The sequence below is a fragment of the Balaenoptera acutorostrata genome, chromosome 2 (genome assembly GCF_949987535.1).
Source record: "Balaenoptera acutorostrata chromosome 2, mBalAcu1.1, whole genome shotgun sequence".
In the NCBI taxonomy this organism is placed as follows: Eukaryota; Metazoa; Chordata; class Mammalia; order Artiodactyla; family Balaenopteridae; genus Balaenoptera; species Balaenoptera acutorostrata.
The window spans coordinates 181,017,508-181,042,090 of record NC_080065.1 but is presented as its reverse complement, the minus strand read 5'-3'; the positions used below and the strand labels follow the sequence as shown (position 1 = coordinate 181,042,090).

Sequence of the window (24,583 nt, the reverse complement as noted above, 5' to 3'; positions counted from 1 at the left end):
CTCTATCTTTTCCTGTATCCTCATCTCTGTCCGTCAGTCTCTATTACTGTCTCTCACTTTCTAGTTCCTCTTTGTCCTTTGGCCATCTCTTTTTTTAACCGTTTTATTGAGATTTAATCAATATACCATACATTTCACCCATTTAACATCTATAATTATGTTTTTTGGTATATTCACAAGGGTGTACAACCGTCACCACAGTTTATTTTAACATTTTTATTGAAGTACAGTTGGTTTACAATGTTGTGTACCACTGCTTAATTTTAGAACATTTTTTTCTTTCTTTTTCTTCTGGTGCGGAGTGGGCGGGGGCTGCCCTGCGCGGCTTGTGGGACTTTAGTTCCCAGACCAGGGATTGAACCCAGGCCCTCGGCAGTGAGAGTGCGGAGTCCTAACCACTGGACCGCCAGGGAATTCCCAACTTTAGAACATTTTCATCATCCCCCAAAGAAACCCCATACCCCGTAGCCATCACCCCTTAAATCCCCATTCTCCCCAGCTCTTGGCAACCACTAATCTACTTTCTGTCTCTATGGATTTACTTACTCTGGACATTTCATTTAAATGGACTCATACACTATGTGGTCTTTTGTGTCTCGCTTCTCTCACTGAACATCATGTTTTCAAGGTTCATCCACACTGTAGCGTGTGTCAGTGCTTCACTCCTTCTCATGGATGGACCACATTTTGTTAATCATTCATCCGTTGACAGACATTTGGGTTGTGTCCACTTTGGGGTTACGATGACTAATTCTGCTCTGAACAATCTTGTACAGGTTTTTGTGTGGACTTTTTTCCCATCGCTCTTTTCTCTCCTTTTCTGTTTCCTTGCCTCTGTCTCTTTCTCTCTACACATTTCTCTCTCTCGCTCAGTCTCTGTGTTTCTGTTAGTCCCTTTCCGTCTCTGTCTCCTCGTCCCCGTCTCTCTGGGACTCCTTCACCCTTCATCCTCTCTCCTCCTTCATCCTTCATCCTTGTCTCCCCCCACACACAGCATTTTATGAAGCCCTTGCAGCGGTTCCTTAAACCTCAAGACGTTGAGATCATCTTCATCAACATCGAGGTGAACTGACCGATTGCCGCCCTCCCGGACTTCTGTCCAGTGGGGATGGTCTCCTGGCTTCGCCTGTCCCTGGAGTGTGGGGGGTGGAAGATGAATGACATAGGGTGGGTGGATGATCCTTCTCCCACCCGGCATCCCGAGCCCCAGGCTCCCGCCCCAGCCCTTACCCCTCTCTCCGAGTAGGACCTGCTTCGTGTGCACACCCACTTCCTAAAGGAGATGAAGGAAGCCCTGGCCAACCCCAGTGCACCCACCCTCTACCAGGTCTTCATCAAATACAAGGAGAGGTGAGACCCAGCTGGCCAGCCCAGACCTCTGGAGGTCACCCTTCCCTGAGTGGGCATTTGGGAGGCCCTACCCTCATAGACCACTGGACAGAGAGGGCTTTTCCTTCCTTGCTTGTGGGCAAGGGGCTGCCCATCTCTGGTTAAATTCCCAGCTCTTTCTCTTGAGAGCTGTGTGACGTTGGAAAGTCACTTAACCTCTCTGTGCTTCTGCTTCCACATCTATAAAATCAGTGTGATCCAGGAACGTATCTCCTGGGGTTGTGGTGAGGATTGAGGTACATGGGGCTTGGCACACAGTAGGTGATCAATAAATGCTTGTTAAATAAATGAACATTGAGCAGAGACGATACACCAGGTGCTCTGATAAGAGCTTCTTGTGCTTTATCTCATTTAATGCTATAATAACCCCACGTGTGTGTGTGTGTGTGTGGCGTGCCATTGTTATGACCATTTTACAGACAGGAAGACTGAGGCTCAGCATCATGCAGCTGGGAAGAGGTGGGGCTGGGACTGACACCCAGATCTGCCTGACCTTGGTGCCAGCTGCCATTCCCCGGCCACCTGTTCTCTTCCCGCAGGTTCCTCATCTATGGCCGCTACTGCAGCCAGGTGGAGTCAGCCACCAAGCACCTGGACCGTGTGGCTACAGCCCGGGAGGATGTGCAGATGAAGCTGGAGGTGGGGGGATGGGCTACATCTCTGTGTGTGTGTGGGGGGGTCTCCCACTCCTTCCCAGGCTCCAGGGGCAGTAGAGAGGAAACCGAGCTGGAGATGGCATCCCTTTCTGTGGCAGCGCAGCCAGAAGTCTGCCCGCTGAAGGTTTGGGGAGGGTGGTACTGCCTAGCCAAGTGGGAGAAATGGACCAGGAGGAGATGGACCAGAATGCTGAGCCCTAACCCCAGCTAAACCCTGACTCTGGGCTGAGCCCTGATGCCAGGCTGAGGTCCTGACCCTGATCTGAACTCTGAGGGCACACTGAACCCCAGCCAGAGCTCCAACCCTGGCTGTGCCCCAAGTCTGGGCTGAAGCCCAACTTCACACAGAACCCTGATCCCAGCCAAGTCCTGATCCTGGGCTGAACCCCAACCCGGACCCGTGTGTCTAGTGGGAGCGCAGACGGGGCCGGGATGCTGAGGAATGGCTTGTGTGTGCCGTCCGTCAGCTTCTTTGGTCTCCACAGTGGCGACCCTCCAGACCTGTCCATCCCCCCTCTCCAGCCCCCCTCAGCTGAGGAATCCTGGACCTCTTCCCCAGGCAGCCTTCCAGCTGGGTCTTAAACCACCCCTCACCCCGTGGCATTCTTCCTTGTTTCCTTGGGGGAGAGATGAAGCTTCGGGTTCTATAAAAATCCCCACCTGCCTCTACCTCTTCTCACTCACCCCTTTCTCCAATCTCCCAGGAATGTTCTCAGCGAGCGAACAACGGGAGGTTCACCTTACGGGACCTGTTGATGGTGCCCATGCAGCGGGTCCTCAAATATCACCTCCTTCTCCAGGTGCCCAAGGGGGCGCCCAGGCATGGGTTTGGCACATCGACCTCCCTGCAAGGGCTCCTGGGGGCTGGGCTCCCCTCTCTGGGTGGGGTCATTGGGGCCATGCCTCTAGGGACAGCAGAAGGAGGAGAAGGAGCTGGTGGGCCAGGCTTGTTTGGAAGGCATCCCAGGATGAGAGGGCAGGCCCCGGGTGATATGCGTCTCTGTGGGTCACGCAGGAGCTGGTGAAACACACGCAGGACGCAACGGAGAAGGAGAACTTGCGGCTGGCCCTGGATGCCATGAGGGTGAGTGGTCACACGCAGGGGTGACGGGGACACACAGACACATACGCATTCAGGTCAGTGAGCACCATCCAGACACGGTCATACCCACGGGCCACCCCTGCCCCCACCGCACGGGGACACACCTGTAAGCCGAGTGAGCTATTCGCAGCGTCCCCCTTGGGGACAGTGACATCCTTCTGCCAGCCCCTGCTGGGGGCTGACCCCCTGTCTCCGGCCAGGTTGGGGGGGCCCAGGCTCACCCCTGTCCTACCCCCAGGACCTGGCACAGTGCGTGAACGAGGTCAAGCGGGACAACGAGACGCTGAGGCAGATCACCAACTTCCAGCTGTCCATTGAGAACCTGGTGAGGGGGCGGAGTGGGGATGGCCGGGGGCGTGGCCGCGTGGGGAGGGGGTTTGGTCTCCTGCGTGGCCCATTACCGGACACCCTGTCTGCTGTGTAGGACCAGTCTCTGGCCCACTATGGCCGACCCAAGATCGATGGCGAGCTCAAGATCACTTCTGTGGAGCGGCGCTCCAAGATGGACAGGTGGGCGGAGCCAACACGGATCTGGGGTGGAACCTGGACAGGGGCGGGGCCAGGCTACCAGTTAGGCAGGTGGACAGAGCCAACACGGATCTGGAGTGGAGTCTGGGCAGGGGCTTGGCCCTATTTCTAGATAGACAGGTGGGTGAGGCCACACAGACCAGTGGGTGGAGCCTAGATGGAGAGGCGGGGCAGAGCCAGCATGGATGCTTGGGCGGAGCCAAGAACGACAGGTGGCAGGACCTGTAAGGATCACGTGGGTGAGGTAGGCATGGCCAAGTTGGCCACAGAGGAGGAGAAGGGCAGGAATCCTAGAGGGACAGCAGGGCGGGGGCCCAGAAGGTGGGAGGGGATCAGGCAGAGAGCCGGTGGGGACTTAAGCAGGAGCCCGACAGGGGCACCTGACCCAGCTGCTTCCAGGTACGCCTTCCTGCTCGACAAAGCTCTGCTCATCTGTAAGCGCCGAGGGGACACCTATGACCTCAAGGACTTTGTGAACCTGCACAGCTTCCAGGTTAGAGATGACTCCTCCGGAGAGCGGGACAACAAGAAGGTGAGGCTTGGAGGCTGTAACTGGGGGACCTCAGTGCTGGGGGTCCTCAATGCAGCTTGAGCTCTCCACTTGGCCTTTGGAATGCCGGTGCGTGTGTTGTGTGATTTTAGATTTGTGAATGTGTATTTGCGTGGTACCCCGTGCATGGCTCTCCTGGGAGCAGGCAGGCTGTAGTTGGCTTGACCCTTTTCTCCCCGCAGTGGTAGGGTCAATGGGCGTGTGGTCCCACCCTCTTCAGAGCAGGTGCCTTCATTCTCAACCCTGCTTCCCTGCAGTGGACCCACATGTTCCTCCTGATTGAGGACCAAGGTGCCCAGGGCTATGAGCTGTTTTTCAAGACACGGGAACTGAAGAAGAAGTGGATGGAGCAGTTCGAGATGGCCATGTGAGCCCCCCTCCTCCTCCATCTTTCTATCCTCAGAGGACTGTATCATGTGGGTGCAGGATCTGGGAGGCAATTCTGTGCTGTCGTCTCATCTCTGCCGTGGGACCGCTCTGAATCTCAGTTTCCTCATCTGGGAAATGAGAGGGACAGTCTTTTAAGGCTGTCTACATCATCAGAATGCCAAGTCTTCGTAAGCTTCAGTCACCAGCCTGAAAATCCTTCCTCCTTGTCTTCCTCCTCCTTCTTTTTCTTGAGGTGAAATTCACATAACAAAAACTTAGACATTTTTTTTTTTGGCTGTGCTGCATGGCTTGTGGGTTCTTAGTTCCCCCACAGGGATAGAACCCGGGCCCTTGGCAATGAAAGCACGGACTCCTAACCACTGGGCCAGCAGGGAGTTCCCCAAACATAGCCATTTTAAAGTGTACATTTCAGTGGCATTTAGTACATTCACAATATGAGACCATCACCTTTATCCAGTTCCAGAACATTTTCATCTACCCCAAAGGAGACCCTGCAACCATGAAGTGATCACTCCCCATTTCCCTTGCTCCCAGCCCCTGGCAACCACTAATCTGCTTTCTGTCTTCACCCATGTTCATTGCAGCACTATTCACAACAGCCAAAAGGTGGCAACAGTGCAAATGTCCATCAGTGGATGGATGGACAAACACAACAGGGCATATCCATGCAATGGAATAGTATTCAGCCATAAAAAAGAATGAAGTCTTCATCCATCCACATTGCAGCGTGTGTTGGTACTTCATTCCCTTTTATGGCTGTATCCTGTTCCGTTGCATGGAATTATCTTCCCTCACCAGCTCCAACATCTACCCCGAGAACGCCACTGCCAACGGGCATGACTTCCAGATGTTTTCCTTTGAGGAGACCACGTCCTGCAAGGCTTGCCAGATGCTGCTGAGGTGGGAGTCTGGGAGGATGGACCTGGGTCCTGGGCTGGGTTGGCTCTTCCTCTTTTGTGGGGGAGGGGCTCCCCTGGCTGTCATGGCCCTGAGTTGGGAGGGGGGAGGCCGTCCTTTGACCTTTAGCTTCTCCATCTCTGTCCTGCTCTAAAGAGAACACAAAGGGGCCCTTTATGTTGTTGGTAAAACGATTGGCTGTGTTCGTTCAATATCACTGACTCTCTTCTTTATCTTCTCCCTGCATCCCAGAGGCACTTTCTATCAGGGCTACCGTTGTCAGAGGTGCCGGGCACCTGCACACAAGGAGTGTCTGGGGAGGGTCCCTCCATGTGGTCGACACGGGCAAGGTACCAGGAGACTGAAGTTGGGAGGTGGGCTTGCTTCTGCATGGAGGGTGGGTGGTTCCCATTCTAACTAGTATTTCCTTTACCCTCTCATAGATTTTTCAGGAACTATGAAGAAGGTAAGACCCCCATGCTCCTTTCTGTGCGTGGAAAATCAGGGGGGTGGGTAGGGAAGGCAGGACCCGGGAGCCCTTGGCAGTGGGCATGGCTCTTTGCTGGGTGCTCAGATAAGGGCTGAGGAGCCCTCAGGCTGCGCACAGGTAGCGATACTTGCTGTCTTGGTCTCTCCCTCCAGGATAAGCCACATCGGCGGGCTCAAGACAAAAAGAGGAATGAGCTGGGTGAGTCAGCAGGGGGCGCTGTGTGGGGCAGAAATAAATCTAGTCTGCCTCAGTGATGCTGGCCCAGGGGCAGATCTCAACAATTATATTAATAACCACATACTGCCCTGCTTATAAAGCATTTGTTCCAGTCTTAGAAACCCAAAAGGAATTTATAAATAACGAACTCAAATTCTTTACTAGCTTTGCTCAAACACTGTGAAGGGGATGGACGGAACATAGAAACCCTCGTTGAGATGCTCTTTCTCTCCCATTCACATTTTTATGTATATACGTATTTTTTAAACTGAAGTATAGTTGATTTACAATGATTCAGGTGTACAGCAAAGTGATTCAGTTATATATATATTTTTTTTTTTTCAGATTCTTTTCCATTATAGTTTATTACTAACTATATTGATACAATAATATAAGGTATTGAATATAGGTCCCTGTGCTATACAGTAGGTTCTTGTTGTTTATTTTATATATAGTAGTGTGTATCCATTAACCCCAAATTCCCAATTTATCCCTCCACCCCCTCCCATTCACTTTTATTATTCACTGCCCCCCCCCTTTTTTCTCGCTGACAAACTCCATCTGTAGTCTTAGCTGGCTGGGCATACCTCATCCCTTCTCCTACTGATTCTGTATCACAAAATCTTATCATAATGGAGTAGTTTCAGCAAAGTGTAGTCCAACTGGATGCAGGAGATGAAGAGTTTGGCCAAGCCAGAATTCATTTTAGCCCAATGGCAGTGGGGAAAGGCTGGATTTTGGTATATATTAATGGTGTTTGTGGGATCACAGTCGTGATGGGTGATTTTTATTCAGCATCTACTGTATATATTGTCTGGGGCAAATGGTGACTAAAAACAATGTGCTTCCAAAGCTCCCAGGCTGGTAGCAGGAGACAGACTTTGGCTAAGTCATTCCAGTTGAGGTGGGCGAAGTAGAGGGTTTTCCAGAGCATTCAACCGGAGGACCTGATGAATCTGAGCCTTCAGGGAAGGCTTCTCAAAGGAGGTGGCATTAAAGTGGACACTTGAGGGATAAGGAGGGGTCAGACAGGTGAGGATGGCAGGAGTGTTCCAGGCAGAGGGAACAGCATGTACGAAAGCTAGGAAGCAGGGCGGCAAGGCATTATTGAAGAACTTGGTGTGGCCGAGAAAAATAAACTCTTTGCTCATAGTCATACAGAATCAGTGTAAAGATTCAGTTTTAGATCGATCGATCATCTATCTATCTATCTATCTATCTATCTATCTATCTATCTATCCTGATACATAGATAGATATCTAGCTGTAGTTCTATATCTACAGCTAGATATAGATACATCAGTCTTATTTGTAATAGTGAAAAATTAGAAACAACTCAAATGTCATCAATAGCAGGAATATATATATATATATATACACACACACTATATATATAATATAATAATACATATGTATAAAATCAGCTTTATACAAAAATGTATATATCAGCTTTATTGGTCAAAAACCAGGCAACCCAAATGTCCTCAATAGGAGGAAATATATATGAGTGTATGTGAGTGTATATATATATATATATTTAAACATAGCCAATACATATATGTTCATATATATGTACACATATATACACTTGCTCATATCCATTTTATATATATAAATATATATATATAATTTTCTATTGAAATAGAAATATTTCTTTTTTGTTGTTTTTTGAAATATTTCTATTGAGATAGAAAATACATACCATAAGGTGTATGAAATGAATAAATCTTAAATGTATGGCTCACTGAATTTCTACCCATGTAACCACCATATTCAGATTAATGTATAGAACATTTCCGTCATCGCAGAAAGTTTTATTGGATGGTGTTGGTCATACTCACTGCTAGTGCATCCTGCCTCCCAGAGGGAACAACTGTCTGACCTCTATCACCATAGATTAGTTTTGCCTACCCTTGAACTTCATACATATGAAATTGTACAGCACGGACTCCGTTACTGCATATTAGTGTGGTTGCTTGAAGCAGTCATTTGTTCTTTTTTGTTGCTTATTGTATTTTGTGCTGTGTTTATCCATCTTCTTGAGGACATTGGGTTTGTTGCCAATTTTTTTGGCTCTTGTGAAGAGAGCTGCTGTAAACATTCTTGTCTATGACTCCCTGGGACCTATGTTTTCATTTCTCTTGGTGATATGTCAGGAGTGGAATTAGCTTTAGTGGATACAGCCAAATAGTGTTCCAAAGTGGATTCCTACAGCCATGTAGGAATGGGCTATGGGGTGGTGGCCACCCTCCCTGTTTTTGCCAAAAAAAGTATTTAAAATATTTTCATATTACAAACTTCTTCAAGTAAAAAAAAAAAAAAAAAATAGAATCCAGAAACCCAGGTGACTTCCAATTGCTCCACATCCTTGCCACCGTATTGGTATTGCCGTATTGTCTGTCTTTTTAATTTTCGCCATCTTGGTGAGTGGTGAGACTCAGGTTTGAAAGTCCCGGACTCTCAGCCGTGCTGTATCACCACCTCCCCTCCCCTCCAGGCCTGCCCAAGATGGAGGTGTGCCAGGAGTACTATGGGCTGCCTCCACCCCCTGGAGCCATTGGACCTTTTCTACGCCTCAGCCCTGGAGACATTGTGGAACTCACCAAGGCCGAAGCTGAACAGAACTGGTGGGAGGTACAGGCTGGGGCCGCGGGAGTGATGGAGAAGGACCTGAGCGTGGGGGTCAGGGTGTAGGTGACCTTGGGAATGGGATCATGGCACAACTGGACACGGCTGCTCTGGGGAGAGTGACGTCTGTGGGGATTTCTGGGGCTGGCCTGGCCCTTCTGAGCTGGTGGTCTTCCCAGGAAGTTGATACTGATTGACACCTCTCTGGGCATCCAGGCCATGGAGAGATAGATGGCCAAGCAGAGTGGCCGTTGGGTGAAAGATGGACATACACACACACACATGTTGGATGCCTGTAACTTCTCTGTCCATCTTTCCCTCCCATCTTCTTAGGGCAGGAATACGTCCACCAATGAAGTTGGCTGGTTTCCCTGTAACAGGGTCAAGCCCTACGTGCACGTGAGTGTCTCAAGTCTGGTTGGAGAGAGGGCAGGGGAGTTCAGAGAGGGTCCTGCGACCCTCTGCAGCGTTGGGGAGACACTCTTGAGATCAGGAGGGGGCCGCCCATCATGGCAGGTCACTCCCTACCTCAATGACTGAGCCCAGAGAGGGGGCCACCCTGGGAAGGATGACCAGTCCTTTTCTCTTTGGCTTTTCTTGTATGAAGATCCTCTCCATCATCAGGAGAAAGAGCAGGGGTCCAGAAGGCTGGCCAACCCCTGCCCGGCCCCTGTCCTTCTTCACCTGTTCCCCGCTCCCCTGATTGCCTCATCTTTTTTTTTTTAAAATTATTTATTTATTTATTTATTTTTGGCTTCATTGCTGCCCACAGGCTTTCTCTAGTTGCAGCGAGTGGGAGCTACTCTTCATTGCGGTGCGCGGGCTTCTCATTGCGGTGGCTTCTCTTGTTGTGGAGCATGGGCTGTAGGTGTGCGGGCTTCAGTAGTTGTGGCACACGGGCTCAGTAGTTGTGGCTCATGGGCTCTAGAGTGTAGGCTCAGTAGTTGTGGTGCATGGGCTTAGTTGCTCTGCGGCATGTGGGATCTTCCCGGACCAGGGCTCGAACCCATGTCCCTGCATTGGCAGGCAGGTTCTTAACCACTGTGCCACCAGGGAAACCCCTGATTCCCTCTTCCTGATGATGACTTCAGATCTTCCCCACTCTTCCCAAACATTATCCTCCCTCATGACCCTGCTGCCTGCTTCACAGCCCTCATAGGCGCCTGCAGAGGGCAAGTCCCGTTTTTGTCGCTTTCATTTTATGTAATTTCAGACTTCCAGAAAAGTTCTGAGAACAATGCAAAGAACTTCCATACATCCTTTACTCAGATTCACTACTTATTAACGTTTTGTCCCATTTGCTCTATCATCTTTCTCTGCACAATTTATTTATTTAAAAAATGTCTATGATTTATTTTTCCTGAGATACTTCAAAGTAAGTTTACAGATGTATTTCTCCTTCATCTCTGAATATCTCCCAAGAACAGGAACCTTCTCTTGTATAATCATAGCATGATTTTTAAAAACATGAAATTCAACAAGGACTTATACTATTATATAAATTATTATATATATTATAAATCATTATATATTATGTAATCCAGAGTACATGTTTATACTTTTCCCAAAAATATCTTTGACTTTTTTTTTTTTGGCTTGGGGTCATTTCTCCACTGTGGAGTTACATTATGAATTTCCAACTCCATCATTTCCTCCAAAGTTATTAGCAGATATTCTATTGTAAAGAAGAACTGTCTCTTCTAATCTATTTATCTAGGTATTATATATGTATGCATCTATGTATCTATCAATCATCTTTGTATCTATGTATCTGTCAATCATCTGTGTACCTATGTATCTGTGTATCTATCAATCATCTATGTATCTATCTACCTGTCAATCATCTATATATCTATCTAATAATCATCTATGTATTTATCTGTGTATCTGTGTATCAGTCAATCATCTTTGTATCTATGTATCTATCAATCATCTGTGTATCTATGTATCTTTGTATCTATCAATCATCTACGTATCTATCTAATAATCATCTTTGTATTTATCTGTGTATCTGTGTATCTATGTACCTATCAATCAATCTTCTACGTGTCTATCTATGTATCTGTGTGTTATCTATCCCAGGAAATGTTCCTGGATTTTTATTTTAAAATTGTCCCACCCTTGACCAATGGGAGCCCCTTCAGGCTGGTTCTTCTGTCTTTTTGACATGTCCCCGTCATTCTTTGAGCCCTTCCTTACTTTCTAGCACAATAGCAGACTTCTCTTGTACTTTTTCTGCCCCAATCTTGGAATCAACCATTTTCCCAAGGAGCCTGGGTCCTTTCATTGGAACATGGCATTCAGAAGCCAAGATCTGAACATCTCTCCAATTTCTGCCTACAAACGTAGCTGCCTCTTTAAAGCTGATTCATTTGAGGGTGGACTGATTTCTCCCCCTGGATTCTGGGGCTGTATTTCCAGTGAAGTGCACAGTGCCTGGCACGTAATAGGCCCCCAATAAATGATAGTGGAAAAAATGAATGAATGAATGAATGAATGTAGTGCCCTGAAGCCTGTTGCCATGCTGGACCCTTTGCCCTGAGTCTTGGTCTTTGTGTCCCCAGGGTCCCCCTCAGGACCTGTCTGTTCATCTCTGGTAAGTAGAACCACCTTTTTAATTTTCAACTTGGAGTGCTTTGGGGTGGATGCCTGGGCTGGGCATTGGGGTGGGGATGGGGGCTACAAACCAATCAGTTATTCATTCTTCAAACCTTGGGCATTAACTGCTGGCTCCAGCCCTATGCTGGGGGCTGCTGAGGAGAGGACAGACAAAAGAAGGTCCCTGACTTTGGGACATTATGTTCTCACTGGAAGGAAAATGATGGTGATGATATAATGGCAGTTCCCTCTCCCCACCCCCACCCCCCCTTTTTTTTGAGCACCTACTACTGATAGAGCAGTGAGGGATGGAGGTTTTCAGTGTTGCTTTGGAGCCCACTGACCTGGGTTCAAATCCTGACTCCAATATTATCCAGTTCTGTGACCTTTGGCCAGTAACTCAACTTCTCTGTGCTTCAGCTTTCCTCTCTGGAAAACAGATTAATAATATCTGCTTCATAAGGCTGTTAGGTGGTTTCCATGAGCCTATAAATTGCTTGGCTCTGTTCCTGGCACACAAAAAGCACTTTATTATCTGTTATTATTAGCACTCGCTGTTATGACTGCATTTCATGCATTCTAAAATGCACATTTTTCTCCCCCACGTTTTAACATCTCTGGCATTGGAATGGCTCTTACAATTAGTGGTGTCTGAGCCTTCTGCCTAATTTTATGGGTAGTAATTTTTATTTCGTAATTGCCCATGAAAGCACAGTGAATTTTGCAATCATTGGCATCTTAGATTCGGACATGCTATGGTATTGTTTTTATGACCGTGTGTCAGCACTTCAAGGACACATTCAATTCTGGTAGTAACACTTTGAAGTATGTGTTATTCTTACTCTCTTTCTGCAAAGGAGGAAACCGAGGCTCAGAGAGGACAAGTGATTTGTTCAGTATCACAAAGTGAGGAAGTGAAGGAGGTCGGATTCGAACCCAAGCTTGCCTGACTCCAAAGCCTGACCTTATTACACAAAGGGCATGAAAACACACCCGTGTCGTGAATGCCTACCATGTATGAGGTGCACCAACTACATTATTGCCATTTGTCAAAAATGTCCCTCTGTGATGGGCAGTTTTATCGCCTCTTTTCAGAAAAGGAAATTGGGGCTCAAAGTAGCAAACTCAGTTCCCAAGGTCACAGAGCAACTAGGTGGCAGAGCCAGGATTTAAACCGTGGTCACCTGAGGCTGTGCTCACTCTGACCCTGCCCTGCCAGATGTTGTCACCAGGTCACCAGGGCCGGAACTGGATTGAGGAGAGTGAGACCCTGACTTTGGGTGCAACATTTAAGGGGGTGCCAAAAAACTCAGGCATCGAGATCCATACTATTTTAATGCAATATTTTAAAAAATCGAAAGCAAGGCAAAAAAACCCGTGATGAGCAAAATACCAAAACTGTAAATAAAGGCACAGGATATGATAGGGCTGGGAGTAGGGAAAGGTGAATTGTGGTGAATCAGGCAACTGCAGAGTCAGATCTTGTCCTTATTTAAAATTTTGACATTTTGCTCATCACAGATTTTTTTTGAATTTTTTGTAAAAATTGAGGTGAAATTTACATGACGTAAGATTAACCGAAGTGGCATTTATGTTAATATTTACATTTATATTACATATTCACATTTATAGATCATATAATTATGTATTATATAAAATTAATACATATTATGTTATATATTTATAGCATATATGTGTATTCATATTTATATATTATCTATATTATATATTATGTATAATTAACATACATTATTTATGTTATATTCACACTTATAAATATAGTCCTATTCACATTTACATGTTATCTGTAATTATATAGTGTATAATTAATATATATTGTTACATATTTACATTTATAGCATAAACATATTTGTATTCATATATAATAAATAATTCATATTTTATATCATAAATGTATTGTCTATAGTTCGTATATATTTACATTTATGGCACAAATGTATTCATATTCCCACATATATTATCTATAATTATGTAGTATATGATTAATATATATATGTTATGTATTTACATTTGTAGCATAAACACCTTCATATTCATATTTATATATTATTTATAATTGTGTTAGCCATAGTTATATTTTTTATGTTTATATTTAAATTTATGCCATAAATATATTCCTGTCCACATTGATCTATCATATATAATCATATATTATCTATAATTAATATATGTTATTTATGTTATATATTTACATTTACAGCATAAAATATTCATAGTCACATCTTTATTTATTTTTCACATCTATTGGGCTGGCCAAAAAATTCGCTCAGGTTTTTCCGCACGGAAAGACCCGAACGAACTTTTTGGCCAGCCCAATATATTTAATGGCATTTAGTATTCACATTCACAATGGTGTGCAAGCAGCACCTCTATCTAGCTCCAAAACATTTTCATCACCCCCCAAAAAGAAACCCCGTCACCTTAACAATCACCCCCATCCCCTTCCCCCAGCCCTTGACAATCACTAATGTACTTTCTGTCTCTATGGATTTGCCTGTTCTGGATGTTTCATATACATGGAATCATACAGTACATGCCCTTATGTGACTGGCTTCTCTCAGCATCATGTTTCCAAGGTTCATCCACATTGTAGAATATATCAGTACTTCATTCCTTTTACGGATGTTTTTGCACTTTAAAAATACTGCATTAAAATACTACTTATTTTACTTGTTATTATTTATCTTGATGCCTGAATTTTTTGGCTTGCCCTTTAAATTTTGTACCTGAGGCTATGTCTCACTGTCCTCACCCTTATTTCCGTCCTGGTGACCACAGAGATGGACAGACAGTGGATGCTCAGTAAATACCTGTCCAGGCATGCCAAATTCCAAGTCAAAGAAAGAAAACCCAACAACTGTTTTTCTATACTCACACTCTCAACAGTTCTAAAACCAAATGTGTGGGATTTTCTTCCTACATCAAACGATTCTCCAATTCTCCAGACACCAGCTTGGGTGTCCTACAATTCAATTATTCTGACACTGTTTGTCTGGAGTTCGCATCAGATCCCACAGATTAAGGGCTCAGTCCCACGAGACAATCCCCCACTTCAGATGCCAATCACAAGCTCAGGCCACCCCTACTTCTGACCCATCGGCTATAAATGGGGGGTTCCCACAACCCCCTCCTTGGGTTTGGTAATTTGCTAACACAAACTCACAGAACTTGGAGAAACAGTTTCCTTACTAGATTACCAGTTTATTATAAAAGGATTCAACTCAGGAACAGTCAGATCAGGAACAGTCAGATAGAAGAGATGCACAGCGCAAGGTACGGGGAAAGGGGGCGGAGCTTCCACGCCCTCTCTGGGCTTGCACCCTCCCGGTACCTCCCTGTGTTCACCAACCTGGAGTCTCTCCAAAACCATTTGTTTGGGGTTTGGTTAAGGCATCATTATGTGGGCAAGATTGGTTAAATCACTGGCCATTAGTGATGAACTCAACCTCCAGCCCCTCTTCTCTCCCCATATGTAGGGGTGGGGTGAGGCTGAAAGTTCCAACCCTCTAACCACGTGGTTGTTTCTTCTGGCCACCAGCCCCCATCCTGAGGCTATCAAAGAGCCCCCAATCATCTCATTAGCATACAAAAGACACTTATCACTTCGGAGATTCCAAAGGTTTTAGGAGTTAAGTGCCAGGAAAGGGTGGGGGGCACAGAAACCAAATATATATTTCTTATTGTGTCACACTGAGACACAGTCACACCCAAAGGACTGAGTTGTCTCCTGCAATCCAGGGGTGAAACCTTGGGTGTGACTTACGGATATCTAATGGCCACTGCCCACTTTGGGACTCTGGCCACTGCCTCCCCCAAGGTTTACCTTGGTGTCTAAGGGCGCTGCTAGACCCAGGCTGTCATTAACTTAAAAAGAAATCACAGGGGTTGGGGGGGGGAAAAGCAGCCTCAATAGGGCAACATCGGGGCTGTGTGGACCTTTCTCCCTGGCGTATCTTGACAGGTACGCGGGCCCCATGGAGCGAGCTGCGGCAGAAAGCATCCTCACCAACCGCTCGGACGGGACGTTTTTGGTGCGACAGAGGGTGAAAGATGCTGCAGAATTTGCCATCAGCATTAAGTAATTCCTCCTTTCCTGACCTATCTCCCCTTGTGACCTGGGCACTGCAGGCGCTTAGGAAGAAGGAAATGTACAGTCACGATAGTTATCTTTTATTGAGCTCCTGCAGGGTCCTAGGTGTTTTTAATCTTTCTTATTTCTGTTACTTGACTGGCAACCCACAGGAAAGAGATACGCTTCTTAAGCAAGGCTCCAGGAGGCATTTAGCATACTCTAGGAAGAGGCAGAAATGCAATCTGGACCCAAGTCTTGCAGACCCTGGCTTTCCTGCCTTACTGTTTGTTGGGTGCAGCTTCTTGCTTGTGGTGACTTGTTTCCTTGTTGGTTTTGTCATTGGGTCTTGTGATTTTAAGTGGGGCTTTCCCTGTGGGTATCTTTGCTGCCTGGCTCCCCAGAGATTTTGCATTTGCTTCTGTTGGGAATCACCAACAAGTTAATTTCTTTTTCAGGTTAAAATATTCTTGGTTAATTTCTTAGTTTCCCAGACTACACAGGTGGTTTAAGTATAAATGCTAAACCCATAAGAGGGTAGGACTGAGGTTATGAATTCTCAAGGGGTGAGTTTTCTGTTTTGGGTCTGAGACAAACAAGCTTTCACATGGTCCCTGCTGTGCTCATGGGTGGGTTTTGCTAGACCACCTCTTTTCCTGAAAATGTAGCTTTTTGACAGTCCACACTTATGGGGTGTGGGTGGGTCTCAGTGCCAACTCTCTACCCAACAGGGACCCAGTAACTCATCTCATGTTTCTATGTGATTAAGACATATGCTCCTCTGGAATTTCCTGGCCGTCCAGTGGTTAGGACTCTGTGCTTCTCCTGCTGGGGGCCCGGGTTCGATCCCTGGTTGGGGAACTAAGATTCCCCAAGCTGCGTAGCGTGGCCAAAAAAAAAAAAAAAAAAAAGAGTAAAAACACATATACTTTTAAGTTTCATCCTCATTTTTGGCCTCTGGGGATTTCCCTTACTTTTTTGAGAGCTCAGCATTTTTTTCACGGCATTTCTAGGGGATTTTTGAGTAGGAGATTTTTTTGGTTATCTAGTTCTTCATATTGGCAGAACCACTTCTGCCAATTCATGCCTCTTCCTGGTCCTTACTAGTCTGTGGTCCTTCATATTGGTGGAAATGGATCCCTTCTCACACATCCTTTAGATTCTATGGTCATTCATATTGGTGGAAGTGGAGATTGCATCCTATCTACTCTACAACAGTGCTTTCTTCATAAGGTATTTTTGACTTCTCAACAACCCCGTAGGTCAAGGAAGATGATTCCTGTTATATGGAGGAAGAAATTAAGGTTTAGAGCAGCAAAGGATCCAGGGAAGGGATCCTGTTGGGCTCCAGTGGTCACCTGCTCCCTGAAGTAGCCAAGAACGCTTCTTCCCTGGTTGGGGGTGTGTAGCATGGGGCTGAGACTCGACAGGAGATGGGCCTGAATTCCCAGACTCAGGACCCAGTGACCATCTCGCTCTCTTTCCCTGCTTCCAGGTATAATGTTGAGGTCAAGCATATTAAAATCATGACAGCAGAAGGACTGTACCGGATTACAGAGAAGAAGGCTTTCCGGGGGCTTATGGTAAGGGCCAATGTATCCCTAACCCCAGCCTTCCAGAATCTAGGTAGGACCCTCTCTGAAGCTTCACCTTGGGACCCCCTTTCCTACATTCAGAACAGCCCCTCCAAGAGGCACTGTGGAGCAACTGGCTTTAAACTCATTTTCCTAATCATCAACACTGAGAATAATAATAACAACAACAACAACGGTAGCAGCAGTGAACATTTACAAAGCACTTACTGAGTGCCAAACACATTATAGATAGGACTGCACTTCATCCCCTCAACTCACTCTCTGAGTTCCCATTTCACACATGGGGGAAACTGAGATTTAGTCCTCATCTGGTATCACAGAATGGCAGAGCCCCTATTTTTGTCAGATATCAAGATTTAGCTCTGCCTAATCTGCTTAATGACCATTTCACAGAGAATCCAAATGCCTTTCAAGTGTTTTTGCTTCTATTTGGTGCCCTGTAATTTTGGGCTGTCTTTTAGACATCTTAAGCCCATTGGTTTAAGGCACATGGATCCTACCCATGGTCTGTGGATGCTTGAGGATCCTTTGAATCCTCTGAAAGAAAATCCAGAATTTTGCATGTATCTGCATTTTTTTTCGAGGAAGGTATCTCAAATTTCACTTGCGCCTCAAATGGATCTTTGACTGCCCAAAAGGTTAGGGACTGTTCACTCATTCCACAAATCTATTTTGCCCCCAAACTTTTTACTCTTAAAAATTTGCCTCTCCCCATTTTTATTTCTGAAAAATTACTGAAATGTTGCTGGAATAGTGTCGTGGATATCTGTGGACCTTTCACCTGGATTTACTGATTGCTAATATTCTTCCTCTTTTGCTTTCTCTCTCTCCCTCTCTCTCTCTGCACACACACTCACACATTTATTCTGCACTATTCAGGAGTAATTTGCAGACATCATGATCCTTCCTATAAGTACTTTAGCATGACTATCAAAGAGCCAAGGCATTCTCTTGCCTCACTACTGTATCATTATCACAGTCAGGAAGTTGAACATTGATACAAAATTATTATTATAATACACAGCCCATTTTCCAAGGTCCCTGATTGCCCAAATTATGTCTTTTATAACCTTTTCCCCCTAGGATATAATCAGGGGAATCACACATTCCTTTCATCTCCTTAGTGTCTCTTTTAATTTGCGATAGTTCCCCAGTCTTTTATTTATTTCTTTGGTCTTTCATGACTTTGGAACTTTTGAAGTCTAGAACCCCAAAACATAAGACATTTTGTTTTGCAGAATGTTAATGTTGACTTGCCTGTTTCCCCACTATTAGAATCAGGTTGAGCGTTTGTGGAAGAAATATTCATAAACGCAACACATCTGGGACTTGAATTCAGATCAATTTATTATAGAGGCCAGCTCTTAGCTGCTACACCCTATTGCCTGACCTGGGACTGAATTCTGGATCTGCCCTTTTCCAGCTGTGGGACCCTGCACGAGCCTTCTCTGTGACTCAGTTTCTCCATTTATAAAATAGGGGACTCATCAATGTTTTCACCTCCCACGATTATTAGGAGATTTTGATGATGTGTGGTTGCACACTGACCAGCACACAGTAGGTACTTAATAAACAGCATTTATTATTATTACAATTATTTGTAAAAATAGTGTTCTTGACACCCATGGAGGGTTGGTTTTGGTGAGCTGGTCATCAGGCAAGTTGATTATTTGGTAAATTTATCATGAAACGAACTGGCTGTTAGGAGAACTGTCTTGAGACAATGTGATTTCTTCACCATAAAATGGTCCTGGCTGACCAGGAAGAGAGTGAGCTCCCCATCATGGGGAGCATTCAAGGCATCTTTTGCCAGGGAGGCCAGAAGGAGGACCTGTTTCACATGAGGCGTTGGATGTAGCTCCTTCCATCTGTGTCCCCATCGTGGGCTGGCCCTCTGGGAGACCATCTGTCCTGCTGTTTTCTTTGCAGGAGCTGGTAGAATTCTACCAACAGAATTCTCTGAAGGATTGCTTCAAGTCACTGGACACCACCCTGCAGTTCCCTTTCAAGGAGCCTGAGAGGAGAGCCATCAGCAAACCACCAGGTAGGCTGTCTTCAGCTGGGGGCCTGCCGTGCCAGCTCCTTCCCATTGTGGAGGGAAAGTTTGGGGATGCCGTGGACATTCCTTCCTGTGGGCATGGAAAAGTCCTATCTGTGAAACAGCTTGAACTAATTCCCACTTCCAGTTTGTCCCTTTGCTCTTGAGAGATTTGCATATCCATTTACTTGGATGAAAGGGTTTACTTTCATATTTGGGGAGATGAAGACACTAGGAACCAGAAGGGTCCTCACCTACACATTTTAAGCCTTTATTTTTGTATCAATATCAGGCATTAATTAGTACCAATAACATAACCTTCTCCCACAGAAAGGCAAGACCTTTAGTACACTCTTTCTTCCCTTTTCCTTTGTATCTCTTACTCACCTGGTTTGTTGAAGTTATTTGGAATGTAGGCTACGGTTTGCTATGAATGAAAACAGTCATGCCTTATATTTTAGGAAGTTTTTCTTCACCATTGCATTTCACTTTGCAAATTCAATATCAAGAATTATGTAGACTGTCTATAGTTCTTGTTTTCTGTGTTTTTCTTTATTTTTAAAATTTCTTATTCTGATTCAAATTTTATTTTTCTGGAGTGCATTTTGGAGTACGTTTTTCAGAAAAGTCGCCTGGGTGGTGGAGTTTCTGAATTCTTACATGTCCAAAAAATTTTTAAAGAGGGATTTAAAAATTAATTATTGTTAAAATGTTTACCAATAAAAGAGTAATTCACCACTTAAAAAGTTATATTTTTGAAAAAGCAACACCAGCATAACATTAGGACACTGAGGCCAAAATTATCCCTATTCTCATCACCCAATCAAATAAATGTTTCTATCTGTCTGCAAGTTACTTATTCATCCTGGTGAATATTTGGATATTCAATCTTAGCATATTTGCAGAAATACTACAAATTAATTTGATAGTCTACAATATCACTTAATATTGTACTTTGGAAAGTTTTTCCCTTTCTTATCTTTCTCCCTCTCTTTTTCAACCCTTGGACTTCTTTAGTATAATTAATATTATCTAGAATGAGAACTTCCACATCTTTCTTCTGTTTCTTTCACTATGAATATACACGTAACATTTAAAAGATCATAACTGGTATTATTTTCTAAATTTGGATGCTGGTTGGGCTAGAAGGATGATTCTGGGAAGACAGCTGTGTACTCTCAGAACACAGGGCACCCAACACTCAGCGGAAAGAAGCATTGAGGGGCCCTTCTTCATCCTGGTCTATTGGAGCATTGTCCCCCCACTGCCCCCAGACGGTGGGTGTATGTCTGCTCCAGGGCCCTTTCCCACTTCTGCTCTCTCCCACACAGCAGGGAGCACCAAGTATTTTGGCACAGCCAAAGCCCGCTATGACTTCTGCGCCCGGGACCGATCGGAGCTGTCTCTCAAAGAGGGTGACATCATCAAGATCCTTAACAAGAAGGGGCAGCAGGGCTGGTGGCGAGGGGAGATCTATGGCCGGGTGAGTTGGGGTGGAGTTTGGCAGCCCCAGGGAAGGGGTGTGGGGTGAGCTGGCTCTAGTGAAACTCTACAGAATGATGGAGTGGAGTGAGTGGGCAGGGGCTCATGTGAAGGGCTTCCCTGGTAGGAAGGGATGAAGAGACAGAGATTTTATTTATGCACCTTGCATTTATTTATTGAGCACCTACTATGTGTCGGGCATTTAGCTGGGTGCCAAGGAGACAAAAATGAGCACAGTACAATCCCTGCCCTCCTGAAACTCATAGTTTGGTGAGAAGCACAGACCTGTAACCATGCAGTTACAACAGTGAGTGGTTGAGATTGAGATGGGGAATCATAAGGCACCTTGGGAGCCCCCAAGGAACCCCCAGCTCATCCTGGGAGCAGGTCAGGATGCCTTCTGAGAGACCAAGCTGATCGCTGAGGGATGAGTTAAGTCAGCCAGGTCATGGGTGGTGGGAGGTGTGGGAAAGTATTCCAGAGGAAACAGCACATGCAAAGGCCCTGAGGTGAGAGAGTGATTGGCATGTTTGGGGAACACGAAGGGAGGGATTTTTCTATCTTGTTCGCTGCAGTATCACCAGTGCCTGGAACAGTGATTGTCACATAGTATGTCAATCAATATTTATTGAATGCATGAAAAGGCAGAACTGAGACCAACCGCTTTTGCTTTTTGTGATCTTTTGTCTGCCTGAATTTGGACTTTCAGGAGGGAACTCAAATTTTCTCAAAAAAGTTTCTGTCTGGTTTTTATTTTTGTCTCACAAGGCAGAGAGTATTCTTTATTTCATCTTCTGATGAATTCCTAGCCTCTAGAATACTGCCTTGCTTGTACTGGTTTCTCAAAAAATATTTGTTGAATGAAGATAAAGACACTGGTTAGAAGCTTCAATTCTACCAGAGGGAAACATGTGAAAAGTGACCTAGATAATTGCTTAGGTGAACAGTTTTAGGAACCTTGGAGGGCAAATTTAGTGTGTGGTAGAGAACAGTTAGGGCTTGAGGGGGGATTTGGGGATGTTTAGGAAGGTTTGGGCTGTAAAGAATTCATCCATCCATCCATTCATCCTTTATTTCATCCATCCATTCATCCTTTATTTCATCCATCCATCCTTTATTCCATCCATCCATCATTCCATCCATCCATCCATCCATCCATCCATCATTCCATCCACCCACCCATCCATCCATCATTCCATCCATCTTTTTTTTTTAACATCTTTATTGGAGTATAATTGCTTTACAATGATGTGTTAGTTTCTGCTTTATAACAAAGTGAATCAGCTATACATATACATATATCCCCATATCTCCTCCCTCTTGCATCATCCATCCATATTTTCAACAAATATTTATTAAGTATCTGCTGTGTGCCAGGAACTATTCTAGGCTTTTGGAACTCAGTGATGAATAAGACAGACAAAAATCCCTGGCCTGTTGTAGTGAAGGGAGGGGAAACAGACAAGAAGCCCATAAACAAGTAACATATATAATCAATTAGATGGTGAAAAGTGTTATGGAAAAGCAGGAAGTGGGGATAAGGACAGTTGGGGTGGATGGCGTTTGCAATTTTAAATAGGATGGTTAGGAAGCCCTTACTGATAAGGTGACATGTAAGTAAAGGACTGTAGGAGGTGGGAGTGGTCAGCCGAGGGTGTATCTAGGGGAGGTACTTTCTGGGGTAGAAGGTATGGCAGGTGCAAAGGCCCTGAGGTAGGAGGGAACCTTCCTGGTGTGTCGAGGAACAGTGGGAGAACGTGCAGAAGCTTCCCTGACCACTTCCCTGTCTCTTTCCAGGTTGGCTGGTTCCCCTCCAACTATGTGGAAGAGGATTATTCTGAGTACTGCTGAGCTTTGGCACGTTGGCAGAGAGATGAGAGACTCTAGGCTCTGAGCCTGGGATGAACAGGCAGTGAGGCTAGGGGCTGTGATAGGTCCTGGCGGGCTGAGAGTCCCTGATGGACTGTGGAGGGCTAGCGTCCAGCTGGCAGGGCTCCTGGGATGATGCCCTGCCATGGTTAATTTATAATACACTGATTTCCTCTTGGGTCCCCTTGAGAAGGCAGGGCTCAAGTCAACCGCTTTTAATAAAATGATGAATGGATGGACTTGCGTCAGACCTGGGAACGGAAAGATGGGAAAGGGCATTGGGACACAGACAAAAGCCCCCTCACTAATTCCTGCTTTCCAGCTCTCTCACCTTTCTCTGCCATTTAAAAGAAAACCTGAAATATGAAATGGGACCCCCACGTGGCAGGAAAGAATTTTACGCTCACAGATTCCAGATCACAAAAATGTAACTCTCATTTTTTTTTTCTGTAATAGGACATAATTACTATTTGGAGCCTCTCCAGTTCTGCTAAGTGGTAAAAACTTCATCTCAGTTGAATCTGGGTATCCTGAGTCTATTCTCTCCAAGGTCATGTTTCAATTCCAGGGGCTTTGGCACTGGAGTGTTGGAAAGGCTGCTGGTTCTTGGTGGTAATCTTCCATCACTGCCTCCTGCTGAGACGTAATTGCTTCTGTTTCATCTTTGGTGCCTCTGCATTTTCCACATCCCTCTTGGCTCATGCAGCGCATCTGGCTGTTTCCCCTTAAATGCTGAGTGAAATGACTCTACATCCTGGTTTCCCCGGGACAGTCCTGGCTATTGCTCTAGTGTAGTTATTAACCACGATCCTTTTCATTCTCCAAAGTGTCCTGGTTTGGATGATAAATTATACAGTCACTGTCTTAGGTTGAGCTGCTCCAGAAGCAGAGCCTGAGACAAGGATTTGAGGGTGCAAAATCTACCTGGGAGGTGACCCAAGGAAGCAGCTGGGATGGAGCAGGGAAGAGAGATGGGAAGGGGAGGGAGACACAGGGAGCATGGATGAGGTGACAGCTTTCGGCAGTGGGGGCTCCTCCTTATTCAGGACCTCTGGAAGTCAGTATAGAACGAGGCTTGGAGTTGAGAGGCAAGGGAGCTGGGGTATTTATCCACCAACTTCCATTCGTCATTGCTTGAGAGCTGTTTGTATGTAGGCAGTACATTCTCTGGTGGCCAGAGAACCACAGGCATATTTGGAGCCACTGACCTGTAGGGACCTTGTCAGTACTGGGGCGCTATGGGTGGGATGCTGACAGGGTCTGCACAGTCTTTTGCAGCCATCCCTACTCAATGGATGCTGTCATATGCAGGGTGTGGGGAAACTCCGTAGAGCCTGCTCTATCCTGGGGTCCAGGGGGCTCCAGGGAAACTTTAGTCCTCATCTGGTATCACAGAATGGCAGAGCCCCTGTTTTTGTCAGACTTCAAGACTTAGCTCTGCTTAATCTGATTAATGGCCATTTCATGGAGAATACAGATGCCTTTCCAGTGTTTTTGCTTCTGTTTGGTGCCCTGTAATTTTGGGCTATCTTTTAGACATCTTGAACCCATTGGTCTAAGGCACATGAATCCTACCAGTGGTCTGTGGATCCTTGAGGAGCTTTGAATCCTCTGAAAGAAAATCCAGAATTTGCATATATCTGCATTTTTTGGGGAGGACGATGTCTCAAATTTCACTTGATCCTGAAGCTGTTTAGACTGGGGTTGGGCTAATAGGATATAGGGATACATCTCTGGACCTGTCTCTGAGTTTAACACTCTTTCCCACCCAACTCCTCCCGTCCACACTGGGAAACCATGATCTATTTTGTTGCAGGAAAAGTTGACTCAGCCTGAATGCTCTTCTGCATCTATAGCCAGACTTTCTTTTTACTTAATAGAATTTATTATTTTTAAAAATTGTGGCAGAACACACATAACATCAAATTTACCATCCTAACCTGTTTTACCTGTACGGTTCAGTAATGGGATGAATATTATACTATTGTGCAATCAATCTCCAGAAATTGTCATCTTGCAAAAGGGAAACTGTCCCCATTGAGCGATGACTTCCCTTTTCCCTCTCC

The 24,583-nt window shown here is 45.5% G+C and overlaps 1 protein-coding gene across 3 annotated transcripts in view; it reads left to right on the top strand.

Annotated features, from left to right (window-relative positions):
* Positions 1-22,799, top strand: part of VAV1 (vav guanine nucleotide exchange factor 1) — a 55,221-nt gene extending 32,422 nt beyond the window's left edge. The window contains exons 7-27 of one of the 3 annotated variants that reach the window (XM_057540787.1): positions 995-1,063; positions 1,247-1,350; positions 1,929-2,028; positions 2,750-2,845; positions 3,061-3,129; positions 3,386-3,472; positions 3,572-3,657; positions 4,075-4,207; positions 4,483-4,592; positions 5,414-5,515; positions 5,765-5,862; positions 5,956-5,978; positions 6,155-6,200; positions 8,715-8,851; positions 9,179-9,244; positions 11,410-11,441; positions 15,426-15,542; positions 17,029-17,116; positions 19,058-19,172; positions 20,501-20,649; positions 22,446-22,799. In XM_057540787.1, coding sequence (XP_057396770.1) covers positions 995-1,063; positions 1,247-1,350; positions 1,929-2,028; positions 2,750-2,845; positions 3,061-3,129; positions 3,386-3,472; positions 3,572-3,657; positions 4,075-4,207; positions 4,483-4,592; positions 5,414-5,515; positions 5,765-5,862; positions 5,956-5,978; positions 6,155-6,200; positions 8,715-8,851; positions 9,179-9,244; positions 11,410-11,441; positions 15,426-15,542; positions 17,029-17,116; positions 19,058-19,172; positions 20,501-20,649; positions 22,446-22,499 — 1,881 coding nt within the window. In that variant the 3' untranslated portion in view covers positions 22,500-22,799. Of the gene's footprint in view, positions 1-994; positions 1,064-1,246; positions 1,351-1,928; positions 2,029-2,749; positions 2,846-3,060; positions 3,130-3,385; positions 3,473-3,571; positions 3,658-4,074; positions 4,208-4,482; positions 4,593-5,413; positions 5,516-5,764; positions 5,863-5,955; positions 5,979-6,154; positions 6,201-8,714; positions 8,852-9,178; positions 9,245-11,409; positions 11,442-12,300; positions 12,373-15,425; positions 15,543-17,028; positions 17,117-19,057; positions 19,173-20,497; positions 20,650-22,445 lie in introns of those variants that run through there. The other 2 variants (XM_057540786.1, XM_057540788.1) reach the window with 2 other exon arrangements.
* Positions 22,800-24,583: the final 1,784 nt, after the last annotated feature.